At 30.9% G+C, this 19,392-nt stretch overlaps 3 protein-coding genes across 3 annotated transcripts; all 3 read right to left on the minus strand.

Annotated features, from left to right (window-relative positions):
- Positions 1-668: 668 nt before the first annotated feature.
- Positions 669-3,476, minus strand: HO173_010606 (uncharacterized protein; the record flags this gene model as incomplete). The annotated part of the gene is made up of 1 exon (XM_037312491.1): positions 669-3,476. The coding sequence occupies one exon, from the start codon at positions 3,474-3,476 to the stop codon at positions 669-671; it is 2,808 nt and encodes a 935-aa protein (XP_037160707.1).
- Positions 3,477-6,193: 2,717 nt separating this feature from the next.
- On the minus strand, positions 6,194-6,428 carry HO173_010607 (uncharacterized protein; the record flags this gene model as incomplete). The annotated part of the gene is made up of 2 exons (XM_037312492.1): positions 6,194-6,352; positions 6,414-6,428. The coding sequence occupies 2 exons, from the start codon at positions 6,426-6,428 to the stop codon at positions 6,194-6,196; spliced, it is 174 nt and encodes a 57-aa protein (XP_037160708.1).
- Positions 6,429-6,528: 100 nt separating this feature from the next.
- On the minus strand, positions 6,529-7,258 carry HO173_010608 (uncharacterized protein; the record flags this gene model as incomplete). Its single annotated transcript, XM_037312493.1, has 2 exons — positions 6,529-6,954; positions 7,004-7,258. The coding sequence occupies 2 exons, from the start codon at positions 7,256-7,258 to the stop codon at positions 6,529-6,531; spliced, it is 681 nt and encodes a 226-aa protein (XP_037160709.1).
- Between the last annotated feature and the right edge of the window lie 12,134 nt (positions 7,259-19,392).

Consider the following 19,392-nt stretch of genomic DNA (forward strand, 5'->3'; position numbering starts at 1 on the left):
TTCTGTGGGGTCTTCAAAGTTGGTCCTTCATGTGTTATGATTTATGCCAAAGTGCTTGGATCAGGCGGGGTTCACATCACACAGAGAAGTGCCCTAATACAATGGCTCTTTGAGTAAGGACGAGCACACCAAAGGTTAACATTATGAATAGTTTACGTCAAAGTGCACACCACATACTACCATTCAATCTCGTCCTTCACTTATTCTAGATAACAGCTCGATCGTCAACCAGTGCTTCTAGGTAGACACGTGACCTGTGACATATTTGATCTACCTGAGAAGGTATCTGGCTACCATCAAGTCAAGCCAACGTCACTATTATTCCATATATGTCATCAATATGAGAGTAAGAAAGTTGGTCTATGCGCATTTGCATTCATAAAGTCGTTCGCATTCCCGCAAACCATACGTGCCGGAAACACTAGATTCAGACCTGTAAAAACCCCCGAGCTGTACGCAAGGCCATCGCGCAGACAGCAAGAAATGGACGTGGCCATTCGAACTTGGCTGTCGTCGATTCATCTGCTATGCATGAGAGAAGAGTTTATCGCAGCGAGCACAGACCATGGAATGGTGGAATTTCCTCCTAAGATCGGGGACTCTCCCCGTGTTCGTCCTTTCAAAGCCGCTCTTGGACCCCAAAGCAAATTCACGGGAGGTCAGAGGTGTCAAGGATTCAATGATAGTCCTTGAAACGATTGATTCCAATCCCTGCCGAAAACATGTGACGCTTGTATCCCGCCGTTGCCACTCTGCGGTCTGGCGGTAAAAGAGGAAGAGTGGTGAGGATTTGGTGCGTTATAACCGGGAGAATTGAAAGGCGAGTGTATGTTAAGTACCTGATGGAGACCCTGACGGTATTCTATCGGATACTGGTCTAGCGAGCGAACATCAAGGTCATGAGAGGGAAACGGTTGTGCGTAGAGCTGAGGAAAGGCTATGGGGCCAACGGTAGCATTATCGCGACTGGCGCTCCAAGCGTGGTCGAAGGCGCCCAGTGGTGCTTGGTTTGGACCACTTGATGTAGACATTGGATATTGTCTCTGTGGATGGCGGTTGGAATACTGGTCTGTATCAGCGCTGAAAACGCTGGACCCAATGCCTCCAGGCAATTGCAGTCCTCCTGCTGGTGTCTGGAATGACGCGGGATTGATTGCAGACATCCAAATACGGGTTTTGTAAATCTTGAATAAATCTGTGACCAAGGAATTGAAATTGATGTACTCATCGGCGAAGTAGTAAAAGGTAAGTTTCTTCCAGTCCCTAAAAGGCATTAGCCCCAGCCCATGGCATATCTCGCTCACTACCCACATTTGGAATTCGGCTTCTAAGATCTCCATATTGAGACGGTGTTCGACCACTTTCTGCTGGCAAACGCGTTTTGCTTTGGCCTCGTTGCCTTCTTTGTCTCTCAGAGTCTGGATCTCGTGAGGTTGTGCCAGTCGTTTGATCATCTTCGGCTTCAATTCGCTGTTTGGAAGGTCCTGTGGGCCCACTTGCCCCGGCGATCCGCTCATCCCTTCGATCGCACTATTTGACGTGTTTGGTTGACCGTTTGGGTTGGGCCCTGCCACTGTCCCGTCTTGACCATGACGAGAAAATACCATGAGCCAATTGTAGTGTTCTTGCATGTATCGGTCCTTCAATTCTTTCGCCTCGGCGAACGGCACATTGTTACTGGCTACAGTCCCAAGGTCTGCACCTCTGTCCGCCTCCACGATCACCAAATCACCTTTCTTTACCTGAAGACCGGTGCCTTCTTGCACGTAAAACACGTCAGCTCGTTGGGCCTTGAACGTTACAATGTAGAGGAGTTGACTGGGGCGCGCTTGTAGATGACCGAGGTGCTGCGAGCGTCCGTACTGGCTCTGCATGTACTCCTGGTGATGATTTACCGCAGAGCCGTGGCCCTCTCCGCTCCGCACCGAGGGGTCCCTTCGGGAAAAGTAGGCAACTGCGAAGTTACGGTCGCGTAAATGTTCCAGTCCTAAATATCGTTCTTGCATAATTTGAGGCGAATGAAAATGGGTACACTCACTACCATCGCCTTGGGATGGGCGAGCCAATGCATCACTATACCCTCCGGGACTCCCATGTCTACCATTAGATCGGAGACCGATGTCACCTGCGCTATGCCCGTTCTGCGAGTCACCTGCTGAACCGATCGAGTTCTGTCGGGTCGGTACGTCGGCGAAGGAATGACGACGGCTCTGAGGTGGCTCTCCCATTCCACCAAAGCCTAGTGAGCTTTGCCAGTGTCCTTTCTTGACACTCTCCAGTGTCCTGTTCTCAGGAATGCCTGCCACTGTATAATGCGGACTCGATTTAGTAGCGTACTCACTAGATCTCCTCCCGTTCACACTTTCGTATTTGTACAGCTTGGGAGTTTCAGAGTCCTCAAAATCGTACAAAGCATACTCTGTCTCTTCGGCCAGTGGGTCACGTGAGTGTTGACTGTACACTTGAGCAGAACTACGCAGTGCTTTGCTTGTGATACTAGTGGCTGCTCGATTGCGTAATTTTGCGCTTTCTGATCGTTCGGCGGCTGCCTGCCGGAGCATGGCGTTCTCCGTAGCAAGCTGCTGAATCTTGGTTTCCTGTGCTGAAAGCTGAACGTCCGTTTCCGAGCCGTTAGAGCTTTCCTCGTCGTCCTCGACCTCCCGAAGCTGTTCCAAGAGAGGTGGATCGTGTGACAGATCTCCTAACATGCTTGGACGCGAGGGTCTGTGCTGAAGCCCTGCATACGGTGCTCCATTCCTCGAGCGGCCGTAAGCATTGTAGCCACCATAATTGTTGGAAGGCAAGTTCGAAGATTCTGGATCCAGTTGACCAACCGAATACGATTGGGACCGATATGTCTTGAGCGTCGGTTGAAGCGGGATTGCAAAAGGGATCGCAGAATCTGCCATGTTTTCTTGACTTAGCGGAGGACTGTGCAAAGGCTCCTCGGTGTAAAGGCTCGTAGATCCAGGAGATACCATGCTGGTGGGTGACGGTAATACTTCGGTCAAACGTTGAGGCAGGCCCTTTTGCGGGTCATTGTTCCAGATAGTGTTTCCCCATGGAAACGAAGTACTGGTGGCATGGCCGCGGCCTATCGTTGACCCAGTACTTGATGCAACATTTCCTCCCCATGGTGTCTGATCATTAGGAGATGCCGTCGTGTTGGGGCTAGCTGGTGCAAACGGTCCGTTGCCGCCCAAAGACCCCTTACGATTTGGCACTTGTTGCATGTCTGTGAGCCACGATAGTCGGCGGACTGGTTTTGGTCCAGGATTGCTGGTCACGGGATGCAAGCGCAGATGATGATCTTGTTCGTCATCAGAAGATGCGAGTGCCTCGGAGTCGGGTGTAGAGCCACGGAAACCAGCTTTGGACCTATCGAGGAAGATTGACGCGCCACCCCCTGGAAAGCCACCGAAAGAAGTGCGCTTTGCTTGGCCTGCCTGGGCCTGCGAACTCGTAGTGGATGTCATCTTGACAACCTAGACGATATGATCTTGGGTGAATAGCTTGTCCACGGGCTTGAGACCATTCCTCGTAACCGTTCTATGAGACCTTGCTCACTCAGGATATTTAGATAGATCTTTGAACTTCGAGACCGCTACGAACGTCAAAAGTCAGTCACACGATGTAAGGTGATAGGCCATCGAAGCTTGCACGCCGGGAGTCCGTAAAAAATGTGAGTCAGAGAGTCTCTCTTTGTGGAAGAGAGGTGATTATTTAATGAAACTTGCGTAGATCAGAAAGGGCTCACATCAACAAAATGCCTGGTGAATAAAGTGCACCCTGTCCCTCGCCGACGACAGAACGTGACAGACTCAAGCCTGATTTTGATGGTCGGAGTATTGTCCAACGAGTTTTACATCAATAAACACTGCCTGGTGAAATGCAGGCTAAAAGTCCGTCAGCAGCTTCATATATCACCACTCAGCCGCAATGGTATCCCTTTGACTTACATTGCACAGATCTTGTGAGGTAATCGCAGGTCTCGGTAGAATTTCGTTATTTATGAATTCGTGATGATATAGCGATCTAAACGAAGTAACGTCTCCTTCGAAGTCTATGCTACCACATCAGTATTGACTTATGACGAGCTGTTGACGCTATTCAAGGCTTTGCAGCTGCAAGGAAATGCCATCTTCCTTACGTCCCATTAACCTGTCTGAGAAATACGAAGCATTTAGAGATCAACAGAAGCAATGCTCTCAGTCTGTCGTAGAAATCGATCGAGTCATCCCAAGCATGGAGGGAGCAGCAAGATGGCATGACAGCGCAACAACGTGCGGGTGAACTGCAATGACAGCAGGGAAGTAGCAACGACCCACCTAGCAGTTCTATTCACAGTCTTATTCAGAGCAATTCTTCCTCTAATTTTTGCGAAAATTGTTGAGAATGGACGCCGGCGGATCAATAGTCCTATCAGTAGTAGTTGGGTATCTTGCAGAAGTCAGCAAGCTGCTTAAGAAGAAGCGTTGCCAGTGATCGTTCTGCAAACTTTGAGAGACACGCAGGATTGGAAACGCGTACCAATAAAAGGATCAACAAGAATAGTATAACTGAATCTATGTATGCACAGGCGTAATAGAAATTGGTCACAGATAGTGTCTCGGAGATATACGATGTTCAATTGTGGTGCTTTTAGGCTCCGCCAAGAGTCTTAAACAGGACCCATAAAGGATTCAAGTATGTACCCGATGATTGTGTTCTTCTCTTGCTCGTCAATTCTTCCCGGCCGAATACTGTTGTAGGACGCGACGGCCCATCGAAGGTACCAAATTGGGGAGACTGTGGATAAGTCTTCAGGTCGTTGAGGTGGCGATATCGACCATCAAGACGACTGGCCTCATGACAGTCGGGAGTCGAAAGCCTAGACGGCTAGACAGGGAGGAAGAAGAACAGCTGTCGAAGTCTTCTGGTTCTCTAACGGCGCTGCTCTTGCGCGGGTGTTTCACTCAGGATGATTGCGGGGTTCCAAGCAGGTGATACGTTTCCAATTCGATGTCCCTCTGGGTCCTTGTCGACCAGGCTGCGTTCACAGTGGGAGTATTCGTAGATGATAGGGTTCTCAGGAAGGGAAGTAAACCTCAATAAGGGTGGGAGCGAGCAGAGGAGGAGAGGAGGCCAGAGGCCAGGATGTTCCCCAGGGATCTTGAGGCGCTAAAAGTGAAGGACCCCAGTCGTCCCCGCGGGCGCGGGGTCTCTTTGAGTCTAAAAGAGGCGAGAGGCGTTCTTTTCAAATGCGGAGAGAGACTGGAGTCAAGTCTAGAGATGCTGCAATGCATGAGGATCGCACGAGGAGGGGTAAAAGCTCTGTCAGTCCTAAAGTAGCCAATGTCGATCATGCCATCTGATACGCTGGTCTTGGGTACATGCAGCCTACATGCCTGTGCTGAAGGGATTCGAGTAGTTATAGAGAATTATTCTACAGGTAACGCTCTCAACAAGCCAGTCCGGCGGGATGGCGATGCGATACGGTGGGAAACTCCATCGCATGTAGCGGGATAATAATATCGAGCAAGTCCCAGGTCAATTCGCCTACTATTGCTATGCTCGAGCCTCGAGGTTGTGAAGGGTCCAGCTCACAAGCCACAGTTGGATAGCCTTCACAAGGACCAACCGGGATACCCCACACTTTCACTTTCACCAGTTTGAACATGTTAGGTGTACCCGTGTACCCGAGCAGCAAGTAGCCGCATGCACTAATGCTTCATGTGAATACTATTATTTTCAGAACATCACGAGACAGCTGTGTTTGTCGATCTCGCAGGTCTGTCGTAAAGTCAAAAGAAGAATAGAGGCCCTGCAACAATGGCCGTCACGCTATATCGCAATCCCCAAAAGTATTAAGAATATCTTTTAAAGTGAACAACAGACTACCTCAGCAACTTGGTTTCTACTCGAAGCAAGACATGTATCGGAAATGCTCGGCGAGCTTTTGCAGATAAAGTGGCTATCTGATCAGGCGCCCAATTCGTCTGGATTCTTTGTCCGGCATGTTTGCCTTACTCGGTCCTCAGAAAAGCTTCCAGACCACTCACAGGTGACCTTGATAGAAACCAGATGTGCGAGGTAAGGGTTCTTGAGAGGCCATCATAAGATCGTCCTTAGCATTCAACCTCTCGGTGCATCCCAAACGCCCTGCAGAGTCACTTGCAGTATCGTCAAAATTCCACATTCGTTTATTAACGCTTCAGGCTTCTGCAGTATCCAAGCTCCCTTTCCCTACTGTTGAAGCAATGGCATCTGGTCCCTTCTGTTCCTTCAACTTTGCCTCGAATTTGGCAAATTCTTGCATAGCAATCTCCTCCTCTTGATCAAGCACTTGTGTAACAGCTTTGACTTCTTCAATCTGTAGCGGATGATTGTCAGCACAGACATAAAGCTTATGGCCAAAGCAATGCATCACTAACGTAATGCATAAGCATACTCTCGATGCCATTTTTCAAGGTTACAGTGCTTGAATCACACGTTCTGCAAGCACCGCGGAGCTTCAGTAGAACATGCCCATTTTCAAAGCCTCGAAACTCAATATCCCCCCCCGTCTTCTTGGATCGCTGGTCGAATCCGGGTCTCGAGAAGTTCCTTGATCATGCCTACCACTTCGCTATCGTTCTCGTCGTATCCAAGCGTATCTTGTTCCCCTCCTTCTTGCCCCGCTTCAGCGGACTTGTTCTCGATCGTATTGACAATCTGCTCGCCAGAAGTGACTGCTTCCGTGATCAAACTGAAAACCTCTGGTTTGACGTGCGCCCAGATAGCATCAGAGGCCTTCGTGACAGTAATGAAATCTGGACCATAGAATATTGAAGTAATTCCATCGACGTTCAGCAATCGCGCTGCCAAAGGCGAAGGGTGTGGAGGCGCCAATGTAGATCTGGGCGACAAATACTCGAGAAACGGCGATGCTAAACCCTCAGGTAAAATAGTGTGGTTGGGAAGGAATTTGAGTGCCTTCGATGCCTCAGTAGCTGATACTGGTCGTGTGGGGTCGTTTGCTCACATCAGCGTTTGGCGTATTCTCTGTTTGGATGAATATCGTTCGAATTGTGCCAGCGAGGGCATGTGGTTGGAACTTGGACCTCGAATTCAACGAGTCAAGCCGCGGTCTAAGTCGTATACTCGAAGCGGTCAGGGTGTTTGATGTGGTGTATTGATGCAGTGCTTTAGAACACCTTGGGACTGCTCGTGATGCTGTTGCTGAGGGTCGCAAGACGCCTAAGGATTGCAAAGAGGCTCGAGGGAAAATGGTCGACATCTTTTAGAAAATCAAGTACACTTGTTGTTTTTTGAGGAGTGAACGTTGAAGCGATCATGATAGAAGCCCGAACACCGTCGTCATTATTACTAAATTTGCCGAAAATAACCAAAGTCCTCTATCTCTCGGGTGTTTCTATACCTCAGCCAACGCTAAAAAAATTATCATTAGCATAGTTTTAGAGTGGCTGCGCTATACTCGTATATATTCGAAAGTCTTTAATATCTAATAATAGACGATTTAAATTTTACTTTAGTAATTTATTCTTTTATAATAATAACGAGTAAAGGCCTATAAATTAAATTTATAATTTTTTTTTTTAATTAGAGCTATCGAGTAAATAGATAGATAATATTAAAAGTAGAATATTAGATATATTAGAATAATTGAAAGACTAATTATTAATTTATAAAATATACGAATATTTATATATATAAAATAGATAACTAATAATAACTAATAATTACTAGCTCTAGTAATACGCGATATATTATACGATAGTCGAAGGGGCTAATATTATAACAGATAAGCGAATCTTTAATAAGCGAACTTTAATAAGCGATATTTGAATTCCTTACGCTTTAATAATTATAAGACTAAATTTAAGAATTTTTTTTCTTCTAAAAGTTCACATTTCGTTCTATAATTTAAAAAAAAATCTTAAAATTTTAATAGAAAATAAAAAAGTTATTCTATGTGTTAATAATATATATCTATTTTTTTAATATTTAATAATTACGAACGCTAATTTATTTACTCGCGATAACTTAGTCGATCTAATTAAAGAGCGTAGTAATTTTAAATTTATAATTAGCTATATATATAAATTTAAGATTTTTAAACTTAATTCTATCTTATTCTTTTATATATACTAATATTAAAAAATTAAAAAATTAAAAAATAGAATATAAAATAAGATATCTAAGATAGAGTTTTAAGAGTTTTATAAATTAGATTTATATTAAGAACGTTATATATTAATATAATAAATTTTATTTAAATTTTATAAATTCTATATCGCGTAATAAGACGTAGAAAAACTCGAGATAAGTTTTCGAAAGAGTATTCTCTAAAATTTACTCTCGAATTTATTAAATTTAAGATTATATATTATTAGATAGCGAATATTATTAAATAAATATAAGTATTTATATAAGCGTTATATTAAAATAAGATATAACGTTATTAAAATATCGCTATTATCGTTAATAATCTCGCTAGTAATATATATAATAGAATAAGATAGACTTAAATTAAAAAGTCTTAAATTTATATATATAGTTTATTATAAATTTAAGAATATTACGCTTTTTAATTAAACTATTTAAATTAGCTTATTAATTCTCTTAAGTCTCTTTTATTAAAAAAATAAATATATATTATTTATAAATAAAATAACTTTTTTATTTTCTATTTAAATATTAAGATTTTTTATTATTCTAGAGCGTAATTTACGCTTCTTATTATCGAAAAATTTATAAAATTTAATCTTATAAATATTTAAAGAAAAGAAATTTAAATATTATCTATTAGAAGTTCGCTTATTAAGTTTACTCGATAGTCGATAATTCTATTAAAAAAATAAGTATATATTATTTAATTTTAGAATAACATTTATATTTTCTATTAAATTTTAAAAAATTTATTTTAAATTATAGAACGTAATTTACGCTTTTAAATAAAAAAAGAATTATTAAATTTAATCTTATAAATATTTAAAGATAAGAAATTTAAATATCGTCTATTAAAAGTTCGCTTATTAAATTTACTCGATAGTCGATAGTTTTAATTAAAAAATAGATGTATATTATTTAATTTTAGAATAACTTTTTAATTTTCTATTAAAGTTTTAAATTTATCTTTTTAAATTATAGAACGTAATTTATACTTTTAAGTAAAAAAAGAATTATTAAATTTAGTCTTATAAATATTTAAAGATAAAGAATTTAAATATTATCTATTAAATTTACTTTATAGTCGATTACTCTAATTAAAAAATATATATATATTATTTATAAGAGTCGTAAGAGTCTAAAGAATCTAAATTAGATATAGTTTAAGGCTATATTAAATTCGAGAGAATTATCTCTCTAGTATAAATATATAATAGTACTAGACGTATAGTAAATATTATAAATTATGCTTATAATAGAAGCTAGTAACTAATAGCTTAATATAACTTAATATTAAGATATATTTAGATAACTAGATTTCATAGAAGAAGAATCATCTTTTTTACTACTTAAGAAACGTCTTTCTTAAAAAACGTCTTTCTTAGAAATAAGATTTCTAAGAATCTAATATTATTATAATAGTAATAGCAATATCTATATAGCAGCAGCTACTATATAATAACTTACTACTAGAAATTAATAGAGTTCTTTATTAATATTAAACTAATTCGAAGTTGAGAATCCTTATACTTCTTAAATAAGAACGAAGAATCTTCGTACTTCTTTATCTTTCGCTACTTCTATATACTCGTTAAGCTAACTTTCTATAATATAATCATTTAGACCTAATAACTACGAGATTTTATTACCTTCGATTATTAAGTAAGCTCCCTTATTAATAAAACTACTTAAAAGATTATTTAATATCTTATTAAGAATACCTTTAGATCTACTAGACTAGTATTATTATTATTAAGAGATTAATAAATATAATCTTATTCTTCTTTATTTAATTCTCTTTCTTAATAAACTTAGCTAGAAGATTAGACTATCAATTATACTTCCCTAAGAATAATACTTTATTCTTTTTCAAGAATCTACGACTTAGAAATATCGCTTTTTCAATTTCTCTTCTACTAGTAATACTCTAGAAGTAGAAAAATATACCCCTTTAGATTAAGCTATAAATATCTCGCCTATTAAATCTTTAAATAATAATTTTTAACTTACTACGAAGTTTAAAGATTTATAATATCTTTTATTAAAAATCTTAAATACTTTCGCTAATAAGATTATTTATTATTATAGTAATAGTAGAATAATAGATAAAGAATTCGAAGTAGATTCTTAAGCTATTAATATAAAAATAATTATTATTAATATTATTAATCGCTATATAAAAAATTACTTAAATTTAAAATCTTCTAACTTATCGAGTTCGCTAGAAAATCTAGAAAATCTAGAAATATTAAGTTAGAATATTATTAACGAAAATAATAAACCCCGCTTTCTTAACAGCGATATCGAATTCTTCGATTCTTTTTATAATAATAAATCTTCTAATATAATAGTAGATATAGAATATATCGAGAAAGAAACCTATTTTCGAGATATTACTATCTTTATCGATAGAATTAAAAATATTATAAGAGTTAAGAATGTAGAGCTACTACGGAATAACCTGCAGATCTATCGAAGCGGATTCTTCGATTCTTTCTACGATAGCAAATCTTCTAATACGACAGCAGGCATAGAGTATGTCGGGAAAGAAACCTATTTCCGACATATTATTATCTTTATCGATAGAATTAAGAATATTACGAGAGTTAAGAATATAGAGCTACTACGAAATAATCTATAGATCTATCTTTAAAGCGAAGCACTTAAGTAATATATATATTAGCTTATTAATAATAAAAAGCGTCTACTAACTTATAATAATAATATTAAAAAATAGAGTACTACTTTATTTAAGAGATTTAAATCTATTAAAGTATCGAAAATAGCTACTATTATTAAGAAATAATATATACTTAATAATATTATAAGATATTATAAGTTACGTAAGTATACTATAACTATTATTAGAGTTACTAAAATAATAAAACTCGATAATAAGTATAATTAGCTTAATATTATTTAAAATAATCTTAATATCAAATTTTAATCTAATATAGATCTACTTACTATTTAAATTACGCTAAATTAATTTTTTATAACTATAGATATAAAAAAGAATTAATAATAAATAAAGGCTTTAAGAATAACGAAGTTTAGTTTAAGTAATACTTCTTATATATTAAATCTATCTTATAGAAATAATCTTAATTAATATAATTAAGTAAAAGATATATCTAACCGATCTATAAACTCTAGTTTTTAGAATTTTAATTAATTATAATAGTAATCTTTAGCTTTTCTTAATTAGTAGAATTATTAAATTTATAATTAATCTTAAAATTATTAACTAGCTTATTAAAGTAACGATTCTACTTATTAAAGCTACTCTTAAAAAGATATATAGTAAATACTATTAGCTTTATTAATATAGTATTAGATTACTACTAATTTAAATTAGTATTAATAGTAAAACACATATAATTCTCGCTAGTCTTTTTAGTCTAGTCGTATCCTATATTAACCTAAAGAAGCTTATTAGAATACTATTATTTAATCTTTTTAACTATAAGAGTAGCGAGCTTATTAAACCTTAATTAATAAAATAAAGAAATTCGAGGATTTTTAATAGAATTTAAGTTACTCGAAGGATTTTAATAGCTTTCATAACGACTATAGTAAGAAGAATATTAAGAAATAAGAAAACGATTACTTTAACTTCTACGAATCTTATAGAAGCACGAAATCGAAGATTAATTTCATCGACTTATCGCTATTAGAACACTCTTATTAACGATATTATAAGAAGTTTAAATCTAGAAATAAGCTATTCTATTACCTTAGATAGTAATACTAGAATTACGAGAATCCCGAGAATTTTAAGAATTTCAAATATGCTATCGAAGTAGATATCTATGCTATCGAGACGAATTCTATACTTAAAATCATTAAGTCTACTATCGTAGCACCGCCTAAATACGAGTAAGAAATCGCTTTTCATAGTTTTTAGTATATTAAGGCAAATACTCATCTAAATTCAAATTCTTTCGATATAAAAGTTTATCTAAATTTCGAATACTCGATTACTCTCGAAGATCGAGCTTTACTAGCTTTCTTATCTAACTTCGAGAAACAAATCTAAAAATAAATATCTCTTATACCGGTCCGAGGCTACGGTAATAAAATCACGAATATTATAGAGTATATTCTTATAAATCTATACTTTCTAAAAAGTCTAGAAAATATAGAAAAAGCTACTCTTACTAAGATATAGATAAAAATTTACTTAATAAATAATCTTAAGACTAATATATTAATTAAAACGAATATTCTTATATTATATAAGTTTCTATTAAACTACGAGTTATAGTTTACTATTATAAATAATTATTAAAATATTAAGATCTCTACTTATTTTATAACGAAGTCTTACTTTTAAGTTAAGCGAGTCGTAAAAAGTAAAGTCTATACTTATATTATTATTTAACTTTATAATAAATATTCTAATTAGCTATTATAACACGCTTTTTAATAATTATAATTATCTATTTAAATTTAAATTCTTAACTTTTCTTAATAAAGAAGACGATATTCTTATTTACGTTATAGATTTCGCTATATCTTTTATATAAATAAGAAATTCTATAAAAGTACTAATCTTACTTTCTAGAAATACGAGACTAGATACTATAATAGAGTATATTATAAATAAATACTACTAAGTTTCTTATAAATTAGTAAACTTAGTAGCTTATAAATAATATACTTTAGATTAATCGAAGATAGCTATCGTTATTATAATTACAAATAATTTTATTAATATAAATTATACTATTACGATAGATTCTAATCTTAAATATATACTTTTAAATAACGTAATTATTTATAATAAGAATAAGGCTTATTATACTTTTAGCTTCGTTATAATAAAATTTAAAGATATCTTTATAAATTTAGAAAGTATTATAGATATTTCTAAAGAATAGTAAATATTAATCTTATTAAAGCTAGACGTTAAAGTAAAGTTATTAAAAGTCTATTTTTTTAATTATAAAGATCGAGAAGTAATTAATATTACTTTTAATAAGCTATAATAGTAAAAAAAGCTTTATTTTTCTATATAATTAACTTCTTATAGTTAATCTTACTTTATAATTTAATAAAATATATTATAAGATCGTAAAAAAAGAATTATTATTAATATCTAAGAATTTAATACTATAATAAAAGATAATAACTATCTATTACTTTTATAATTAAATATTATTATATTAATAATAAAATATATCTATATTTCTATTATAGATAAAGTTATATAATTTTATTAATTTAATATAAAGCTTTTTAATAGATATAAATTTACTATTATTAATTATCGTAATTAAAAAGAATTTAATATAACATTTATAAGATATAAGAAATTTTTATTATATATATAATATTAGACTAATACCCTACTACGTTTACTTTATACTTTTATATATACTTTTATAAACGATATTATTATCTTTAATAGAATCTTTTAGAAGTATAAATCTTATCTTTAATAGCTATTTTAGCTATTATAAGAGAAACGTACTTCTCTAATATTAACGAAATTCTTTCTAGAATTCTTATTAATAATACTATTAGAATAGCGCGTTAATTCCCTTAGTATATCTATAATAGAAGAAAAGATTAAAATAATTACTATACTTTGATTTCTATTAAGTCTTTATAACTTAGAAATCTTTCTCAGCCTAATAAAATAGCTAAGAAACTCGATTCCCCGCTATACGTAGCGTACTTAGCCGTTATAGAAATAAAAGACTTTTCTTACTTAAGCAATAATAGCTAAATCAACTACTTTCTTAGATTAACCCGAAGCAGCTACTACGCCTAATCACGTCGGCAAATAAAGACTCTATATCTCTAAGTCTATATAGTAAGAAGTTTTCCAGCTAGTATACGATTAAAGTTTCTATATAGGTTTTTACACTATCTACGCTAGAATCTCGTTATTAATCTATATTAAAGACTTATTAAAGTACTTTTAAATTTATCTAAAGTACTATCTTAAATATTAACTTAATTAAATTAAGCGTTATCTCACTTATAGCGAGCTTAATTTAATTTCTATATCGCTAATTTCTTTTTATATTATAATAATAAATTTTATTATTACGCTTTTCTTCTAAGAAGATAAGAATATACTTTTTATTATAATATATAAATTCTCTAAAAGAAAACTTCTTATACTAGAATTTAATAAATAAACTATTATTAATTAAGCGAATACTTTACTTATTACTCTAATATCTTATAATTAAAATATTTTTATCGCTATAATTAACGACCGTAATACTAAGTTTATAAATATTTTCTAAAAAACTATTTTCGAGAAGCTCGAAATTACTATAGCGACTTCGATTATTTATTATTCCTAGATAAACGAATAGTCGAAAAAAACGAATTAGATTATCGAGATTACTCTATAATTTCATCTTACTACTAATACGAATAACTAATTAAGTATACTTTTATTTCTTTAAATATATCTTAATAACTTAGTCACTTTAATAGAATTTACATTAAACGAAATTATATATAGATTTCGAATATAAGATATACTAAAACTACTTATAGACTTACCGCTAAAGAATCTTAATTAACTTTATCTTATTAAATAAAAAAAGGTTAATAACGCTATTACTTTCGTTAATACTATAATAAAAACTCGCTATAATAATAATTATAAGGCTATTAATCTTTATAAGAGATTATTAATTTATCTAAGACTATATTATAACTACTTTATTTTTAACGTTAATCTTAAACTTTCTAATTAGAGAGTTAAATTATTTAAGATATTAAAGAAAATCGAAAATCTTACTTATCGACTAGATTCTTTCGAGTATTATATATATTTATTCTATAATATTTATAATCTAATTAAAGCCTATATTAGACTAAGCTAAAGATTCTTATTATAGAAAACTATATTCGCTATAATTAATAAAGAAAGAAGAAAAATAGATAAATCTAGACCTTACTATTAGATTTTTATTATTCGAAATCGAGAAACTAAGTAATAGATAAGGAATTAGAAGAAATATTAAATATCTAATATATTAAAAGAATAGTAATAAAAAGCATAATACTTAATACTTACTATATATTCTCTTAAAAATAAAAAATCTTATAATAAAGTACGACGCTCGAATTTCTACTAATCTTATAAGGAATCGTTAAGAAAAGAAGAAAACACTTACTCTATTAACTCTTAAAGCTAACGCTATCGAGAATCAAGCTATTACTATTAAAAAACGAGGTTATTCTTATAAAAAGAATTATATTTCCCAGAAAAGACCTACTTCTATAATTCGAATTATAATAAAAATACTAATTTTTATAAAGAATACGACTTCGCCGCCTACGTTATTATCTACTTCGCTATTAAATTCTTCTACTACTTCTACTACCCGCCGTAATATATAGCTTCTTACTTAATAAAATGTCTTTCGAGAAAGGCTATTCTTATAGAAGATAGATCTTACTACGAAAGAAAGAAAGTTCGTGCTTTACTTACTTACAATCCTTATCTAACTTATCTAAAGAAATTTCTCTACTCTATTACGGAAAGCTTAAAGAAATAAATTTCTTTACTTATAGCGAGGGCGCTATATTTCTTTTTCTTATCGATATATATTATAAATTATACTTATAGTAGAAGCTAGTAGCTAATAGCTTAATATAACTTAATATTAAGATATATTTAGACAATTAGATTCCATAGAAGAAGAATCATCTTTTTTACCACTCAAGAAACGTCTTTCTTAAAAAACGTCTTTCTTAGGAATGAGATTTCTGAGGATCTGACGTTATTATAATAGTAAAGGTGTTGATAATAGAGGTTTAATCTCTCTTACTAATATATTATTTAAGAGATATTTCTACTAAGTTCTCTAGAATTCAATCTATCTTATATAGTAATAATTAAAATATTATTATTAAGTTATATATATCTAAATCTTATTATAATTCTAAATTTTATAACTTTTAGCTATCTACGTTAGTAAAAAAGATATATTTAATTTTTAATAATATTATTATTATAATTCTCGCTATTATCTATAAAGTATTATATTTATTTTAAAATAATCTAGATAAGAATAATATAATATTAAAGTTTCTAATAATAATATAGACGAAAGAAATTCTTATACGAATTTTTTTAATTCGAGTAATAATAATATATAATATTCTATTTCTTAAGATAACGAGTTTATAAATACTCTTATTAACTTAATTAAATTAGCGAGTTTTCGAGAATATTAAGTAACTCTAACTTATTAATATAATATATTATTAAGTTATAAGATTTAGAATTTATTAATAAAAGAGAAAATAAATTTAAAATTAAAAGATTTAAAATTTTATAAGAAAATTAATATCGAGAAATTAGATAATTTTATCGACGAATATTAATAATAATTTATTTTTAAGAGATTTAAGCGAGATAAGCTTATTAAAATTAATATAAAATTATAAATAGCTAATTATAAGAAGTAAACTATAAAGAAGATCGTCTATATCGAAGATTATCTTAAAAAATATATTAATTTTAAATTTAAATTATAAAAACTTTAATATCTAGAAAAACCTCGATTATAAATATATTTTATAGAGTTATTTTATAAGTTTTTTAAAAGAGATAAGAATAAAGTATAGAGTAAGAATAATTAGAAGCTCGCTACTATTAGATAACGTAGATTAAATATTATTAATATCTTTTATAATTATATTTATAAGCTATATATTTATCTATAAACTTTAAATTAACTAAAATCTATATTTAATTAATATTTCTTTAATTACTTTTATATATAAGTATTATTAAAGTATTATATTAAGCTAAATAAGTTTATAATAAGATTAAAAACTATATAAGAGCTATTAGCGTAATTATATAAGTATAAATAGTTAATAAAACTCTAATAATTAAAAAATATTAATGAGAATAAATTTTGAGTTAAAAGATTAACGAAGTTTTAAAATAAAAAGAAAGATATTAAGTTCGAATATAAGAGGGTTATTAATTAGAAACTTAAAGATTATAATAAAACTATTATCGAGTAAAAGAAAAAGAAAGAAGAAATTAAGAAATATATAATATATAAAGATAAATTAAAAAATAATATACGAAAGTATTATTATAAGAACGGTGTATACTATAAGTATAATATATATAAATATCTTACTCGAGATTATATTATTAAAAAATAGATATTTTTTAATTTCTCTAAGATATTAAAGTTAGTAAAAAATAAGTAGATATAATAATAACTTTAATCGCTATATCTTAATCAAAGATAATTATAAATAATCTTAAATTAATAGATATTTTATTAGATAGTCGAACTCGCGACTTAAGTATCGATTTATATAATAACTTAATTCTCTTATCTATAGTTAAAATAGAATCTTCTATTAATATTAAAATATAAATAATAAAGATTTATACTATAGATTAGTAAATTAAAAAATTATTAAAAATAAATAATTTCTATATTAAGAATACTCTAATATTAAATATTAAAAATAAAATTAAGAATTTAAATATACTAGCTAATAATAGAATTAAAATAAATATTATTAATTATATAATTATTTAGAAGATAAACTTATTAGTACTTAATATTAATATTAAATTTAATATAATTTATAATAAGGTAGTTAAGATCTATAGAATATATTATATCGAATTTTAATAGAAGAATAAATAAGATCGAGTTTATTATTTTTAGAATATCTTTCTCGCTATTAATATTAATACTTAAATAATTCTTAAAATACTATAACTAATTATAGCGAATTCTAATATTAATTAAATTAAGAGATTATTTTAGTAAAGAATATATATCGCGATAGTAACTCTAATAATATCATATATCGAGTTAATATTATTAATTTAAAAAAATTTATTAAATTAATTATTAATAAAGAAGTATATTATTTTATTATATATACGCGTTAAATAGTATCTATTAATAAGTCTTTTATTTATAGAGATTATAAGTAGAATATTATTTAGATTAATCTTACTATTATTAAGACTATAGAGCTCCTTTTAAAATATTATAAATATTTTAATATCTTTTTAAATAATAATACTATTAAATTATTTAATTACGAATTTATAAATTATATTATTAATCTTATAAATAAAAAATAATTATTTTATAATCTAATCTATAATCTAAATAAAATAAAGTTTAAAATGTTATAAAGTTATATCGAGGTTAATCTTATAATTAGCTTTATATAACTATCTATATTATTAACGAAATTATTAATTCTCTTTATATAAAAATCTAGCGAGAGCTTATATCTTTATATAAATTATTAAAAACTAAATATAATTATAATTAAGAATCGTTATCTCTTTTCTCTAATTAGAGAATCTATTAATTATCTAGCTATAATTAAGAGATATATTTAATTAAATCTTATTACTATATATTATTATCTTTATATTAAAAAGAATAATAAATAGAAGACTACGTTTAGAATATATTACGATTATTATAAGTATTAAGTCTTACTATTTAGACTTATAAATTAGTATATATAATAGAATAAGGTAGGGCTGAACTAGAAAACCTTGAATTTGTATGTGCAGCCAATCATCAATTCGTCAGGTCTACGCTTTTTGGTTAGACACCGCGGGTAAACAAATTAGCGTCCGCGACCATCAAAAAAATAGGTGTACATTATTGACATATAGAATAACTTTTTTGTTTTCTATTAACTTTTTGAGATTTTAAATTTTAAATTTTGGAGCGCAGTCTGCGCTTTCCGAATTTTTAACAATTTTGAAATTTGGTCTTATAATTATTAAAGCGCAAGGAATTCAAATATCGCTCACCAAAGTCCGCTCACCAAAATCCGCTCGACAGCCCTAATCAAAAAACAGGTGTACATTATTTGATTTTAGAATAACCTTTTTGTTTTCTATTAAAATTTTAGAATTTTTGGTTTAAACTATAGAGTATAATGTGGGCTTTTAGAAAAAAAAAGAATTACTAAATTTAATCTTATAGATATTTAAAGGTAAGGAATTTAGATATCGCTTACCAAATATCGCTTACCAAAATTTACTCGACAGCCCCGATCAAAAAAAAATGATTATGAATTTAATTCATAGGCCTTTACTCGTATATTTATAATATTTTAAACGTATATTAATTAAGCGTTAATTAAGAAGTTAGATATCTTTTATATTATTTATCTTAATAATATTTTTATTTATATATAAGATATAGATATAAAATATATCGAGATTATAAAGTAGATATTAAATCG

This window comes from Letharia columbiana (assembly GCF_014066305.1).
Source record: "Letharia columbiana isolate WasteWater2 chromosome Unknown Sc0000050_s0, whole genome shotgun sequence".
NCBI classification, from domain to species: Eukaryota; Fungi; Ascomycota; class Lecanoromycetes; order Lecanorales; family Parmeliaceae; genus Letharia; species Letharia columbiana.